This window comes from Protopterus annectens, chromosome 5.part0, assembly GCF_019279795.1.
Source record: "Protopterus annectens isolate FY-2018-M chromosome 5.part0, PAN1.0, whole genome shotgun sequence".
Classification (NCBI taxonomy): Eukaryota; Metazoa; Chordata; order Ceratodontiformes; family Protopteridae; genus Protopterus; species Protopterus annectens.
In genome coordinates, this window is record NC_056735.1 from 1,098,383,140 (window position 1) to 1,098,398,773 (window position 15,634).

At 38.2% G+C, this 15,634-nt stretch overlaps 1 protein-coding gene across 4 annotated transcripts in view; it reads right to left on the minus strand.

Annotated features, from left to right (window-relative positions):
• The window catches only part of MIX23 (mitochondrial matrix import factor 23), a 438,171-nt gene that overhangs the window by 216,595 nt on the left and 205,942 nt on the right, over positions 1 to 15,634 (minus strand). For 3 of the 4 annotated variants that reach the window (XM_044070967.1, XM_044070968.1, XM_044070965.1), the window contains 2 exons: positions 9,988 to 10,134; positions 9,196 to 9,302 (listed from right to left, as the gene is read on the minus strand). In XM_044070967.1, coding sequence (XP_043926902.1) covers positions 9,196 to 9,302; positions 9,988 to 10,134 — 254 coding nt within the window. The remainder of the gene's footprint in view (positions 1 to 9,195; positions 9,303 to 9,987; positions 10,135 to 15,634) is intronic. The other variant, XM_044070966.1, reaches the window with a different exon arrangement.

The following is a 15,634-nucleotide window of genomic DNA, read 5'->3' on the forward strand; positions in this document are numbered from 1 at the left end:
AACCAAACATACAGAAACGTGATTTGACACAATTCACATCCACCTGTTCTGCCTCTGCTCATAAAGAATGGTAAAAGATTAAAACTTCACAATCTTTTGTACCCGCCTCACTCCCACTTCACTGATGTAGTCATTATTACTCTATTTCTATTGTTTTGTTTTGTATAAGCCTCACTCTGTCAGGTCATTCTCGTTTCTTGGTCCTTCTCCACTGTTTGGCTATAATTAACTAACTCAGCATAAGTTCTCTTTTCTCACTTACTAATGTTTATAATCTTTGCAGGGGCCATTGACTCTTGCACTGTTATCATGGATTTTCCGTATGAAACAGCTTGGCTGTATTACCTCCTCCATGTTGTGTTATGATTCTAGAGTCTGTTCGATGGCCCCTTGCCCAATCAGAATATTAATGATATTAATAACAATAAATCATAATGATCATAACCTTTTGTTACTACCAATTACCAGCTTGTTTATTAAAGTCCCATCATCAATACATTCTTTAGTTCACTGTACTAGTACGTACACAATGTCGGGAATATGTCACAGTACCATCAGAAAAGAATGGCAGGCACACAACAAAATGATTACAACTGTCTGTTAACCACCTTTTCTAGAGCTCCTTTCTGAGATTATGCTTTGATACATATGAAATTTTATTAAATATTTATTTAACAGATTTATAGATTCAATCTCTTGAAATAAGTTCATGGCACTTTTTTTTTTTTTTTAACTGCATACCAAGGTACGATCACTCTCCTCCCTTATTACCAATCAGCTTAGCTCCACTAATATCAGGTGATACAAACAAGTAAAATGATGTATAAAAGAAATTCGCAGTCGGGTGCCAAAGTCATTACCTCTAGATATACAGAGTTTTGAAAGAGTCTAAGGGTTGTGAAAGTCTCCATACAAAATATACATAGCTAAAATGTTTTAGGCACCTATTGTGATTTCATCAACAGCACATACTCATTCATCTCTGCCTTTCAGTACAGTCAGCTCCTGGATATTACCAGAGGCTGTGGCCTTCCTGGTGAACTTTCCATCACCACCACCAAACCATTTTTCCCATTTTCTGCATGTGGTTGGGGTGTCATATCAACTGTTGCCATCTTTCTATTCAATGCCACGCTCCTGCCTTAACACTTATGCTTGACTGTCGCAGATCTTCTCTCTCACAATCCATCTACCCCTTTGCTGGACACCCCTGTTTCCTTTTGCCTTCTTTCTGTATGTCTCAAATCTTCTTTACCAGATTGTCGTCTGCTTTTCTGCACGTGCCCAAATCACCATAATCTGTTCTCTGACCTTTTCTATAAATGGAGCTACTTTGACTTCTACTGCTATGTCCTCATTTCTTCAACTGTCACATAGTGTGCTTCCTACCACCCATCTCAGGCACTTCATGTACATCACCTCCAGCTTCCTCAACTGCTCTTCCCAGGTTTCTGCACCATACAGTAGTACTGGTCATATTACTGTTTTGTACACCTTACTTTTCAGCTTCTTTGGCATTGTTCTGTCATACACTACACCTGACACACTGTGCCAGTTGGCTACAGCCCATCTGATTCTAGCTCTGACCTCCTCATTCAGACTTCCCTTCTCCTCAACCACCCATCACAAATACTTGAAGCTGTTAATCTATTCCACTATTTTCCCTTCTACCTCAATTCTAAGCTTCTTATGAACTCTACTACTTGCTGCCATTACAACTGTAATTGGAGCTCCGAGGAATTGTGCATGATCAGGAAGCTGATGGGTCCCCTTCCACCATACAGGGACACACCTGAGAAGAAAACACCAGTTTGTATTTTAAACTTCAAATGTTTTAGACGCAATCTTCAGAACCCAAAGCTTTTACACAGAAAAAATTTGAAGTGAAAGGAGTGAGGCCCAAGGATAAGAGACTTCAGAATAAAGGTGACTTTTTCTGATATACACGAACCCCATATTAATACTAATACAAATGGTTTAGGAGATTGGGGTTCATGCTTACAAAATAAGGATTTTTTACTTGAACACCAACTCAGAGGACATGAACATTAACATTACTTATCAAGCAAATATTGACATTTTATATGATTTGATGTTGAAATGTATAACCCTCCAATTAGATAACTAGAACCTTAGGCAATGCATAAATGTTAAAATGGTTCCGAAAGTTCTTACGGTCTTTAAATACCCAAACAATGTGGTAGAAAGATCGGAATTTCCTAAAGAATTATTGAACATATTTGACAATTGTGTTTTTTTGATAATTAAAGCAATTATTAAAAACAATGAAAGGAACATGGATGCATTATACAAAAAGAAAGTGAACAGTAACATTACAAATGATTTATTATTTACATTAGAAGTAAAGAATAAGCATTATGAGATTAAGAAAAAAACAGATGGTAAACTGGCATACGTGGTTAAAAGAAAAAATTAAAAAAACTAGATAGAGAGAGGGTAGAATATCAAGAAGGAAGTTACCCTAGACCAACTTTTTTTTAAATTATTACACAGGGTGAGAAAGCTTATAATAATGGGACCCATAGAGGAAGAGAATATTCTGGGGAAGAACAAGGAGGAAGAGTATATAGAACACCTAGAGGAACAGAATACAGTGAACAAGAGAATGTTAAAGGAAGGAGGAGGCCATAGCTGAAAAACGTAATCTTAATTTTAAGGACTTTAGAGTATTGATAGAACAGAGGGAAATGGTGTTACAGAAAAATGTTATACATTTTGAGGGAGAGTACTATAAACAGAAGAGTGGAGTAGCTATGACAGCCTGCTTTGCCCATGCTATGCTAACACAGTACTCTATAGGTGCGAAGAAAATTTTATCTTTAATTCACAATATGTTAAAGAACGGAGCCTTAATAAAAAAAAAAATACCTGGACATCTGTATTTTTTTGGACCGGGACAGATTAGCTAAGAGAATTTCTATACTATCTTGATACTACTACAGATTTCCTAAGGTTTACTCATAAGAGAGAAAAATATTAATTTTCTGGATGTCACAATAACAGCTAAAGAAAGAGAAAAACACCAAGTCTAAAATATTTAGAAAGGACACATTTTCTAACCCCTACTTGTTTTTTACTAGTGCGCATTCATACAAACAAAATCATAGTATTCTTAAAGATCAATTTATTTGAGCATCAAGAATGACTTCTGAACATAATGATTTTGACCTTGAATGTGGGACCCCTTAAAAAGGTTTTAGAAAGAAAGTACCCTGATTAAGTAATACAAGAGGTTAAAACAGATAGAAAGGACAGATTGCCCACTACTCGGTAAAAAAAGACATCAACCTTAAACCATTTAAAAATAAGGATGACAAAGACATTAAAGAAAAAGAAAAAACAGCCTACGAAGGGGCATTTTTAATGAGCTATAATAAGGATGCTGGTACTATTAGAAACATAACTAAAAAGTGGGAACTTTTTTCTAAATAATCTGATTTAGATGGTATATTTAAGGAGCCTATTAAGTTTACAGGAAATTAAATATTAAAAATATGCTTGAATTACTGTGTTATGAAGACTGGGGCGGCTGCGGTGGTGCAGCGATTAGCGTTGCCGCTTCACAGCAAGAGGTTCTCAGGTCCAATCCTAGGCTGGGGTGCCTTCTGTGCGGAGTCTGCATGTCCTCCCTGTGGTCACGTGGGTTCCTCCGGGTGCTCTGGTTTCCTCCAACATCCCAAAGACATGTTGTAGGTGAACTGGGTGCTCTAAACTGGCCCTAGGCGTGAGTGTGTCCATGTGTGTGCCTTCCATGGAAGGTTGGGAGCCGGGCTGGCACCTCGACACCGTAAAACTCCACTGCCAATCATGAGCGGACAGGTGACCCCTAACTGGGAAAAGCCGAAAGAAGAAGTGTGTTATGAAGACAATATAAAGGATATCCATAAAAAGGGTACATTTAAATATGGAAGATGTACCCGATGTAAATATATTAACAATATAAGTGCCATTTACATCCCCAATGGGGATAGTCGTACAGGCTAGAACATTTGGGAATTGTTACAGCAAAGGACTAATATATTTAGCTACGTGTAGGGGATGCATGGTCTTCTATATAAGGAAAGCCGATACAGAGCTAAAAAAAGAGAATTTATGAGAATTACTATGATATTAAAAGAAAAGATAATAATGCTCTCTTTAAATACACTAGTATGTAAAGAAGCAAGTTTCTTGTTTCACACATTAGAAATAGTTTCCCAAGATCCTAGGGGTGGGCCATGGGAAGATAAAACAGAATACAGAGAATTGTATTGGCAAATTATTCTACAAGCCAATGAGAGTCCAGACCTTAACGAAAATATCTCTATAGTTTCAGTACTTAAACTTAAAGCTGCAAGAATGCAGTAAATAATTTAAGGTTTTGCCCAGACTTTTTAACCAGTTATTTTACGTGGTCCTTAGATGTTTTGTAAGAGCATTTTACAAATTAATACAAAGAAATATATCTTGAGGTAACTTCATCAAGATTAAGTCACGTTTTGAATTATTTTATTTTTGCAAGTTTTTTTTAAATAACTATAATATTTTTTTTACCATTAAAGGGCAGTAACATTAGCATAGTAATAATTGCTATACATTTACTTTTACTGTTTGCGGACTTGTACTGTTCACTGTTTCATTGCCTTTTTAACACTGTCCAGATAAAAAAAATATGTAATGGAGTATGCTTGTTTAGACATGTTATATATTATACGTTGTATTTAGTAATATTTATTGGATTGTTTTAAATAAGGTTTTTAAAATGTACAAGAATACTGATTAAGGTAGGAGTAAAACAAGGAGTGTAATTGTTTTAATAATTAATAGAGAACTATATTTAAGTTAATTATTTGTACAGTAAAGACTATATAAGGAGCAAGAGGGTTGAATATTAAGTAACTGATGAAGTCCTGTGGTATAGGACAAAAAGAGGGTGACAAAGTAAAGCATTTTTAATTAGTCAAAAATAAAGTTTTTTTTATCTCATTCTAAAGTGGTCGTGGAGTTTGTGTTATCCTGCTTCCTCTCAAAGTGTCACATTTGGTTCGAATTATTGCTGGTTGGCATGTATTACACGCTATGTGAGATTTTATTTCATAAGTTGTGTGCCACTACAACTGTCTTATCTGTACTCACTTTCATCCCATGTGTCTTGAGTTTTGCATTCCATTTCCCTATCCTTTACTGAAGTTCTTATTCAGACTCTACTTGTAATGCCACATCGCCTGCAGACGGCAACTTTGTTGATCTGTCCCCTCTGACTGGTTTGCTAGACACTTACACCAACTGAAGCATCCCAAACACAAAGTTTCTCAATAAAAAATACAAAGTGTAAGACATGTCTTAAGTGAACTGACTAAAGGGACCTAGCCCTTTAGTACTTCTCGTTTAGAGAGGCAACTTATGCCTGACCTACAAGGCATACACTGACCCAGCCCTGATGAAAATGTTACATATTCACAAGAAAAAGTATAAGAGGGTTACACATTCCACGGACCTGAACTTTATTTGTGGCTCAAACAGAACTTGCTGGAGAGACAGATTCATATCCCAAAGTCTACCTCATCTACGGAAATAAGCTTCCCATCTTCTTAAAACAAAGTCCCTCACTCTATCAAAAATAATTTGGACAAATGGATGGGGAACAGTAAATTCACTCCAGAGGTACTGCCCCATTTCTATTATGGACAAAGGCAGTCTGTAAAATGTCTCTGGCTCCAACACCCAAAGACCCACTAACCTGATACAAGTCATTACACATCTGGGGAATTAAAATATAACACAGTCATATTCTGAGTATTATTAGCTAGGCTTGTAAAGGGGCTCTTGCGCCATTAGCCTAGTAATCATTTATGAACCTATACTGTAGTCCATCCCCAGTATGAACAGTAGTAAGCTCACAGTTAAAACTCTGGTGTGCACCCACTCCCACTGAGAACCCCACTGTGAGACTGAGCATTGTTCATACTCAAGTAATTGGGTCCTTGTACAAAGCCTGTACTAATTCTACCAATGTTTGAGATTTCGAACCACTGCAGGACTGCCCAAATCAGCTTTATTGGGGCCTTGTCATATGCTTTCTCCAAGTCTAGGAATGCCCAGTTGGACAGTTTCCTAACTTCTAGCTTCTTCTCAGCTATCTGTATCACTGCAAACATCGGGTCAGTTGTGCTGCATCCTGATCTGAATCCAAATTAATCATCTCCCAATTTATTTTCTACTACTCTGCATATTCATTTATCAATCATCCTTGCTAGAACTTTCATGCAGTGTCACAGGAGTCTGATACCTTAGTACTTCCCCTAGTTGTGAATGTCCTCTTTGAACACTGGCACTAGTATGCTTATTCTCCAGTCATCTGGGATGTGCCTCTCTCTCCATACTGCTATGGAGTACCCACAGGAGCCATTTCTCCCCTCACACAGCATCTTCATCCCATCTGCTGTGACCTCATTTGAGCCTGCTGCTTTTTCTGACTTAAATTTACCTTGGTGCTGTTCTTACTTCTTCTGTACTGGGCTCCTCCTCATTTTCTCATTGTAGGCTGTCTCTAGGGCAGTATATCTTCTGTGGGGTTTTCTTCATTCATAAGCTGCTGGAAATACTCCTTCCACCTGCCTTTGATGTCATGTGGACTGGTGAGCAGGTTGTTGCTTGTATCCCTTATGAAGGGTGTCAGATTACCTTTTTAATCTTTCTAACTTTGCCTTGCAACCTAATACAATTTCTTTGTTCCATCTACTGACTTATTTTCCAGAAAATGGTAGAGTGCCTCTGATGGCTTGTTCTTTGCTACTGCAACTCCTTTCTTAGCTTGTTAGCCAACCAGGATTCCTTCCTAACCTGGTCTGTCTTTTCTATCTCACACTTTTTCCTGCACTCCTTTTGATGACTTCACCACCAGCTTTCCTTATGTACCTTTATTTCCACACCTTAGGCAGCGGCATTATCTGTTTTGTAGTCCTCACAGATGCAGTTTTCTTGAGCTGCCATTCTTATTCAACTCCACCTATTGCTTCCTTTTCTTGAGGTACTACAGCCTGGAGTAATTCATTGAACTGTTGTGCTTGCCTCCCCCCCCCCCCAGTCAACTTCCAGGTCTTCCAACTGGTCTCTGTTGAACTTAGAGCCTTCTCTGACCACTGCTTGCAGGTCACCATGACAGTGGTTTATGCTGTGGGCCAACTGTTTCACTAGAAAGACTTTCAATCACTGATTCTACCCAAGTCTCCTTTCCTTATTAAGAGGAAGCCTAGCATGTTGGCCACTCTTGTATGTGATTTTGTGACTCTCTCTCTCTTGCTACACCATCTGCTGGCCACCATCAAGCCATTTGCCAGAAAAGTCTAGAATGGCCTCTCCTCCTTTATTCCTGTTGCCCCACCCATTTGGACCCAGGCAGTCCTGGTATCCTGTGCTGTATGTTCCGATATATGCATTCAAGTCATCCATTAACACCAATTAATTTTGTCCTGCTTTATCTAATAGGCCCTGCAACTGCTGTCCTTCAGTTATTTCACCTAGAATGTTTTGATTGTTATAATGGCTATTTATGGATTTCTCTCCCTCTCTCATGATGTGGAAGGGTTACTTTCAGATGTTATATTTTCCACTGCCATACCAGAAGTCCCCCATACTTGGGCTTCTATTAGTCAAAAAGAACAGGAATCGGTTAATGAATCCTGTGTCTTACTTTCAAAAGTAGGAGTCAAGGAAGCAAATTTCACATTTGATCAGACGCAAGTCCAAAGAAGAGGACCTGAATGTGCATCTACCACTAAAAGGTGACAACTCGGACAAGGGACAGACAATGATGAAATTCAAAACAAGCCAGACTGGCAGGTGAAGGGCAGCATTCCAAGTTCCTTACTTTTTACTTTTCTTGCCCAGGTTTTTTGGATATGCACTACACACACTGAACTTTACAGAAAGCCTTCACATTGTATTTTGATGCTGCTGAGTGGACGCGCTACTAGTGATGACAATCATTGGGTTCAAGCATAACAATCCCTGTTGCTGTGATCCCTCCCTGGGTCACGATTTCATGGTTGCAAACACTAGGAAGGCCTATGCTTCTTAAGCAATGAATGTATGAACTTACTAAATGAAACATACTATGAGTAGAAACTAAAGTTCAAGCAGCTAAAAAGAACTGGGAATCATTATACTATCCCTCAACCATGATGGCAAAACAGTCAGAAGGTTCAATGCCTCTGGCATTATGGGAATTTGAGATGCTTAGTACAACCACACAAGACTATGAGTAGAAGCTATAAAAGAACTTAATTTCTTGCACAGGTCTTCTTGAATAAAACAGATACCAACACTAAAACACTGCTGGCAGAAATTAGGTGTTGAACAGCATATCTTCACAGCTCTTTGTCAGACATTATTTAAATGCATGGTATGCTAAAAAGTACAGGTACACCAAGAAAGAAAATTATCAGTGACTGAATGGTTTTAAACTTCATGGTGTGAAATCTCATTAAAATGCAAGAAATGTTGATTGAGGTGAAGTTCCCCCACAACACAAATAAATTGTTGTCATTTCTATACTTCTGTGCTTAAATGTACCATACTACTCATCCCAGAATGTATCTATACACAATCAGTGTTAAAGCCAGAGGAAAACTTCTCCAATAAACAGTGGCCTTCCAGTTGCCCTGTTCGTTTTTTGTTTGATGTAGCACTTAACTGATAATGCCACTAAATGGCTGGTGTAACAAAATACTATCATCTTATATAAGAGAACAGTACAGCAGAATGAATAGGTGGTTGGCTCAAGGAGCTAATCATATACATCTCAGCAAGAAGGCTCCACTACAAAATAGTGAATTGGTTATATCATATGTAACATCTTTCCTTTTATACAATTACCACTTAGTCACTGGGCTTCTTAAAAACAACAGCACAGATAACAGGAGAATTACATCTTTAAAGTGCACCTTTTCAACATTCACAAATATACAGGCATAGCAGAAAAACAGTGCTTAGAAATACAAAGTTCTACATCCACAGTGAGCAAACAAAAGCAGCATACTGAAAAAGACCCCATCAATACTAGGAATATCAACAGACCCCAAAATTTACACCGACTTACTGTAGCAGTCTGAACACTAACTTAACACAGTTAAGTAACGGAAACAACAAAAAAAATAGAAGCATGCAAAGGGATGTACTTTCCATACTCCTTACCCTGACACTTGCTGCTTAGAGGATTGGGCATTTAGAAAAACAAAACAAAAAAAAAAAATAAGATGGCTGCTAGGACTGGACTCGAGCTTTTTTTCTAGACTTCTGTTCTGCAAAAGAATGATTTAGCTCAATTTTAACACTGCTTAAAAAAGAAAAAAAAAGTTTGCACAATAAAATGCAAGTTCACAGTCAGGCTTCCTAAAGGATTACAACACTTAAGTGATCATATTCAATGAAGTCAAACTGTGAGTAATGAAACTGATACTACTTGGACCAAGGCTCTTTTCCAAATTCATGCAAGATACAAGAAGCAGTATTACTCATACTCAAACAATTTCTGAAAGGAGGTACTAAAGAACTTGGGAAATCGAACTTTTAGTCAAGTGGTATGCACTAAAATGCAGCTCAGTAAAATGTAATTTAGTGAATCTCTTTTTCTACAAATATTAATCAATTACATTTACACAACCAACAACAAATAAATGAAACTAAGATAAACAATACCTCTGAAGGATAGTATTTAGATCAGGGAGAAAAGTTACAAAAAAGAAAAGCAGAGGTCAAATAAAACAGAAGCCAGCATCGATCATCAATACACACATACATTACAAAGGTGAACTACAATCTGAAATAGCAGAAGCAAAAAAAAAAAAAAAACAATATTTGGAAAACAGGTTTACAAACCTTTAGAACTCTGAGGAAAGATACACAAACAAAATGCAGTATTCTCAAAATGCTTAATCTGAGCACATTTTACTTGCATAAGAAAGGAACAGAAATCCAGAACTATACCTTAGTCTGCTCTTTTCTAAGCTGCTTTAATACGGTCATATCATCTGAATCCTTCTGCCTTTCCTCTCGTAGCAGGTTTACTACAGCAGAGGACTCGGCTATGCATTTCTTGATGGCTCCGTCTCTACTGGCATGAGATTCTAGCAACTGAAAGATAAAGTTAAGTCATGGTTTCTATTCTAGTTACCACTTAAGAACATTAATAAAATCATGTACAATAATTAAGTTAGACAATGAGATAACTAACACAACATACACTGCTGAGTTCCTCAATCCAACCTTCCATACTACAGAACTCGAAAGTCACTTACCTGTAAATGGCTGATCACCTTTTTTTGCCTCATATTCACCAATTTAGATAAATTTTAAATTAATCTGTGAAAGAGAAAAATAACATTTTCCATTCAATCTGCTACAAACACTCAATACACAATTGTTCACTATCTTGTTTTAGAACAGCAAACATCTATCAGTTTATTTGCATCTTCTTTTCCTCTGTGATTCAGAACCAAGAGTAGTGTGCTAGGTAAGGCAGACATAAATATGCAAAAAACGCAGGATGGGGCAATTTAGAGTCGCACTTAGAGCAACTACCCTAGACTGTGAAATACTGTGGCAAGCATACGATGGAAATGAACAAAGGTTATGACGAATGCAAATGAAAGCCAACTATATGGTGGCACAAAGAAAAAACATAACTTTAGCATGACAAGATGAAAACCACTTAAGATGCTGTTTGCAGTAAAATTCTGGAGTTAAGAGAGAGAGACTGCAAAAATATGTTAGCGGTAGCTGCTGTGTTAAACAAGTATATGCAAAAATCCATTGTCCGAGACAGTAAAGACGATGCTGTGCCCAGTCACCCACGGCTTCACCAAATTATTATTTGCCTAACATTCCATGCCCTCCAAGACAAAGACATAGAGGACTACACTGTGGGCAAAGGAGTCACGCAGAATCTGAATGAAATGCATCATCATTTTATACAAGCACAGGTGGACTTGTGGATTACTGATCCTTGTGGAATCTAAACCTAGAACTTAAATCTATCTAAACCTCTTCTGCAGCAACTGAACAATTTAAAGGGACAGTATATCTCATACAGGATACTGCTGTTGTGGAACAGACTCCCCATCCACATAAAATAAAGCTCATCTCTGTCCATTTTCAAGTGCAACTTACATCTATGGCTAGGAAACAGAAAATTTACCCCAGAACTGTCACCTTTTCCAGTAACGGACAGAAACAGTTCCTAAATGCTTTATCCCATGCATAGGTCCCCTAAAATTACTTTTGGTATGATCCCAGCTATTCTCAGGGGTAATATATAAATCGATCACACACCAGGTAAAGCCAATCTATAATCAAATGGGATAGGTTATTTCAAGCATAAAAAGGGCAACTGGCTAGGCTAAGATAGAAGTAACACCTTATTGATATTTTATGAAATTGTTCACTTTCCTGAGGTACTGAGAGCTACTGACTCTACCCACATGGCCAAGTCCTCAACACAGAAACAAGAACAACAGTATATCAACCATAAGGGATTCCATTCGAACTGCCAGGTGGTCTGTAATGCACAGGGTATACTAGACAACGTACCATTGTGCCACCCATACAGTACCCATAATTCCCATATCTGGTACATGTCCAACTTGCATCACAGATTTTGTGGAGTGATTTCCCACAGGGCAATTTTAATGCTAATGCCAACTATGCCTTGGAGACAAGACCAAAAAGAAATCCACATACCATGACAAAGAACACCTACAACACTGTCTTGCCACAGATCAGAAACACAGTCAAGCGTGTGTTTGGATTAATGAAGGCCCACTTCTGTGGTCTAGATGCTTCTGGTGGTGCCCTACAATACTGAGACAAGCAGTAAAACATGTGCTGTGTGCACAATATGACAGTATTCTAGCCTGGAAACAAATACACCAGGTGGAGAGGAAGTCCCAGAGCCAGTGATGGAGGCGATGCCTGTTGAAGAGCTTTCACAGAAGCCAACCACAGGGGATGACCACACAAGGCAAGTGCAGTACAACATGGCTCTAACTATAAGGCAGCATCTCGTTCACAGCTATGAGCCACATTAAACACGACATGCAATGTAACAATAATACATGCAATACTTCGACTGTATAAGCTGTACCATGCATGGACTGGCCACAAGGTTGCCTTGGGGCATACATGAGCAATCATAGTGCCCTTCCATCGCACAGACTCCTGTATTCTACTGGTGTCACTGACAATGTTCACTTGCTCCATAATGTTCCATCAGACATGCTCCTGAAAGGAACAATCTATTCCATCATTCTGGAGCATTTGCCAACCATGTTCACTGAAGACCTGCAGCAGGGTGTCACACTATGCCCAGGAGAACTCTTTCCCCAATTCTCAGACATGTCCACCTGTAAATTTAAAGATGTATACATGTACACTGTTGGCATGTTGTACACATTCCACCAATAACTCAGCACTTCTTCCAAATTAGCTCCCCCACCAAAAAAAAACAAATTGTGGTTTGCCTCAAACCCCTGTGAAGCATTAACAGGCTGGCACACTTAGCTAATGGTACTTTAAGCCCCTCCCAACCTTCCACTTATCTCATACCCTCTCACCCATACAACAGGATGTGATTTGAAAAGGAGAGTGAAAACACCACTTTCAGAAATCACATCATGGAAGAATATAGGTGAGAGTTATCTTAAGTTACAGTCCTACATGGCATATGAAGAAGTTTGATTTTATTAAACGAAAAGCGCTTTATGCACTTGAAAACTACTGGTTGCTTTCAAAGCCGTTTTTTTTTTTTTTTCTTTTAGTAGTTTATTTTGTGTTTTTTTTCCGTACAGTCCTATATGTACTGTACAGGGATGGACTGGGAAAGAAAAAAAAAACGTAACTTTTGTTTCTTTCGCAATATCCCTGCTTTATAATTTCAAGTTTATTCCTTTATTTTCCTCTATTTCCTTTTATAAGTTGATGCGATGCCTGTTGTGTGGCAGTTGTTCTTGCTTGGTTATCCTGCCTTGTCTTCCCATAATGCTACAATAATGCAGAAGCTGGAGGTGGTGATGGTAATGTTTTGTGGACCACTGGCTTCATGCCTGCAGTAGTCACCTGCAGAATCTTCTGTTGTGACTAGCAGAATCTCACAGCTGTCTGACACTGCCTAGTTTGTCACTGGAGGCAGGACCCAGCATGGAGGGCAATGACAGAATGCAGTGACCTCTGACTGTGTCCTGTCCAAGGCAGACTGACATGGAGCTAAGATCCAGTGCTATCCTCACTTTATGGTGTTCCCCATCCTTGTGTGTCACCTCAAATGCCCTCTTTGCAATTCAGTCTTCCCAATCATCAACTGCCACCCCCTGTCTGTATATACCCATCCACCTGTCTCTTTCCTTCCTGTTTCACCACCTTTCTGTTAGTCTGTGGCTGCATTTTGTGTTTATCTACCCCTACTTCCATAACCCCATAACCCATTTCCTCTCCCCACCTTCTCCTTACATCCTTCTCCATCTGCTTTTCATGAAGAATATTAAAAAACTATACCCTTAATCTGCCTCCTCACTGCCACACTTTCCTGTGTTAAGCATTTTCCTCTGCTTGCTCTTCTCCTCCTTTCCTAATGCTTCCATTTATTCCCTATTCATATGAATAAAAAATGGTAAGAACCTGTGGACCATATATTATGGCTCACAATTATTTTAGTGTTGTAATATTGCACTTATGTACCTGCATACTTGCCTGGATCCAAAATGCCCACTACTGCTGTTCATGACTTCTGAAACCACAGCGTTACATGATCATGTATTCACTGGTAATGTCATTTACATGTATGGATTTCCTTACTGGTTAAAAATCAAGATGCTAAATGTTTCACTCTTCACTGATAAATACCTTAGAACTGCCTTAGGTATTCATCATCACATTAGCTCTCAAATGACCTCATTAGGAGTGTGGCTGTATCCCAGGGTTAGATTTAAAATTAAAGATTAAAGTATTTTTTTCTTCTATTTCTCTTCATATTAATGGTAATTTACTATAAACACATGCTATTCTGCTGATTTTTTAGACTATCCTTGTTCACCTGCAACCGTCTCTCCTCTATCTCTCACCAGTTCATACCATGTTTATTACCACAACCACCTTCTATATTACTTCTGATTGTATATCTTAAGTTTATTCTATGCTGGTTTACCAAGTCCATCCTAGATGTGCATTTCCTTTTCAAAATGTTTTGTCTCACAAAAGTGCTTTTTGGTTTCTCTACATCACTTCTCTACCATTGCAAATATTGTATAGATGTTTTTGAAACTTTTTGTGTACTCCTGAATGTATAATTCGTTTTTAGCTGTATGTAAAAAAAAAAGGAACTTTTAAGTTTTTGTATCTATTGTATAATTTTATCTCACTGTGGAGCTTTTCTCCCCGGGTCTCTGCTGAAAACGAGCCACTAGCTCAGCCTGACAAACCCGGTCAACAAATGTAAAATAAAATAAATAAATAAAATGAAAAGATCATTTCTTGCTCTTAGCAAAAAAAAAAAAAAAAAAAAAAAAAAAAAAACACAACAGCAACTGGCAACTAAAACAGCTAAAAAGCACATACTTTACTCTTGCGCCTCAAAGCTATGACCCAATGCTGCATTATGAATATTAATTTCAGTTTTAAACTAAAATGAGTGGGTGTGTGCTTGTTATTTACACATATATAATAAATTTGTGTGCCTTTACTTTGCATCTTATGTTTGGTAACCATTGCTTGGATAGTCAGACAACTGTTATCAGTTGTCATCAGCCTGCTTATCACCATCCCAGAATTCTAAATGAAATGGATATGAGCCAGGGATCCTTACCATCATCCACGACATCCAGGATTTCATCCCTTTACTCCACAGAGGTGAGTCTAGGTTCCTTTTATCCCCTCAATACAATATATTCAGCAAGTAAATAAGTCAACATATAACATGTAAAATAACCAATGCCTGACTTATTGTTAATACCATGTTAAGAAATCCATTCTACACCTTATTGAAATGCCTTTCCATGTTCTTCCCAGAAGGTTCAATAATCTGTCTATACATCTTTCAGTTGTCATGTGTCACATAACTTACATGATGATATGCACTGTTCTGCATAGTGCACATGCTCAGTGGTTTTCTTCTCACAATAAATTTCACTTCTTAAATTCATTTTTCACTACCACCCTTTCTAACCATCCAATTCTTATATCAGCATTATTTTTAGGTGGTCATTTGTTCTTCTACCTCTGGGCAGCAGATTTCCTGCTCACCTAAACACAGTATTCATTTACATCCCATGTGCCTTGATCCTATGAACAAACTGAGGAAAAACAAGTATGCCATTACTTAGGCTTTCCCTGTAATAAATATTCTATTCAATGTGTGACCAAAAACACAAAGTGACACACTGATAGACTCGACTCTCTCTCCAGTACCTTCCATACTGAACTGGCATTTGTACATGGACTCCCAGTGAAAAAGCGCTTTATGTGATATTCCCATATGCAACCATTTAGAAGACTTTTAGCAGTGGCTCAGATGATGGAAATGCCTGGTGTGGGGGTGGGGTGGGATTGAGCAGCTGATCCATCCTGGGGAAGGAAATGGTAGTTT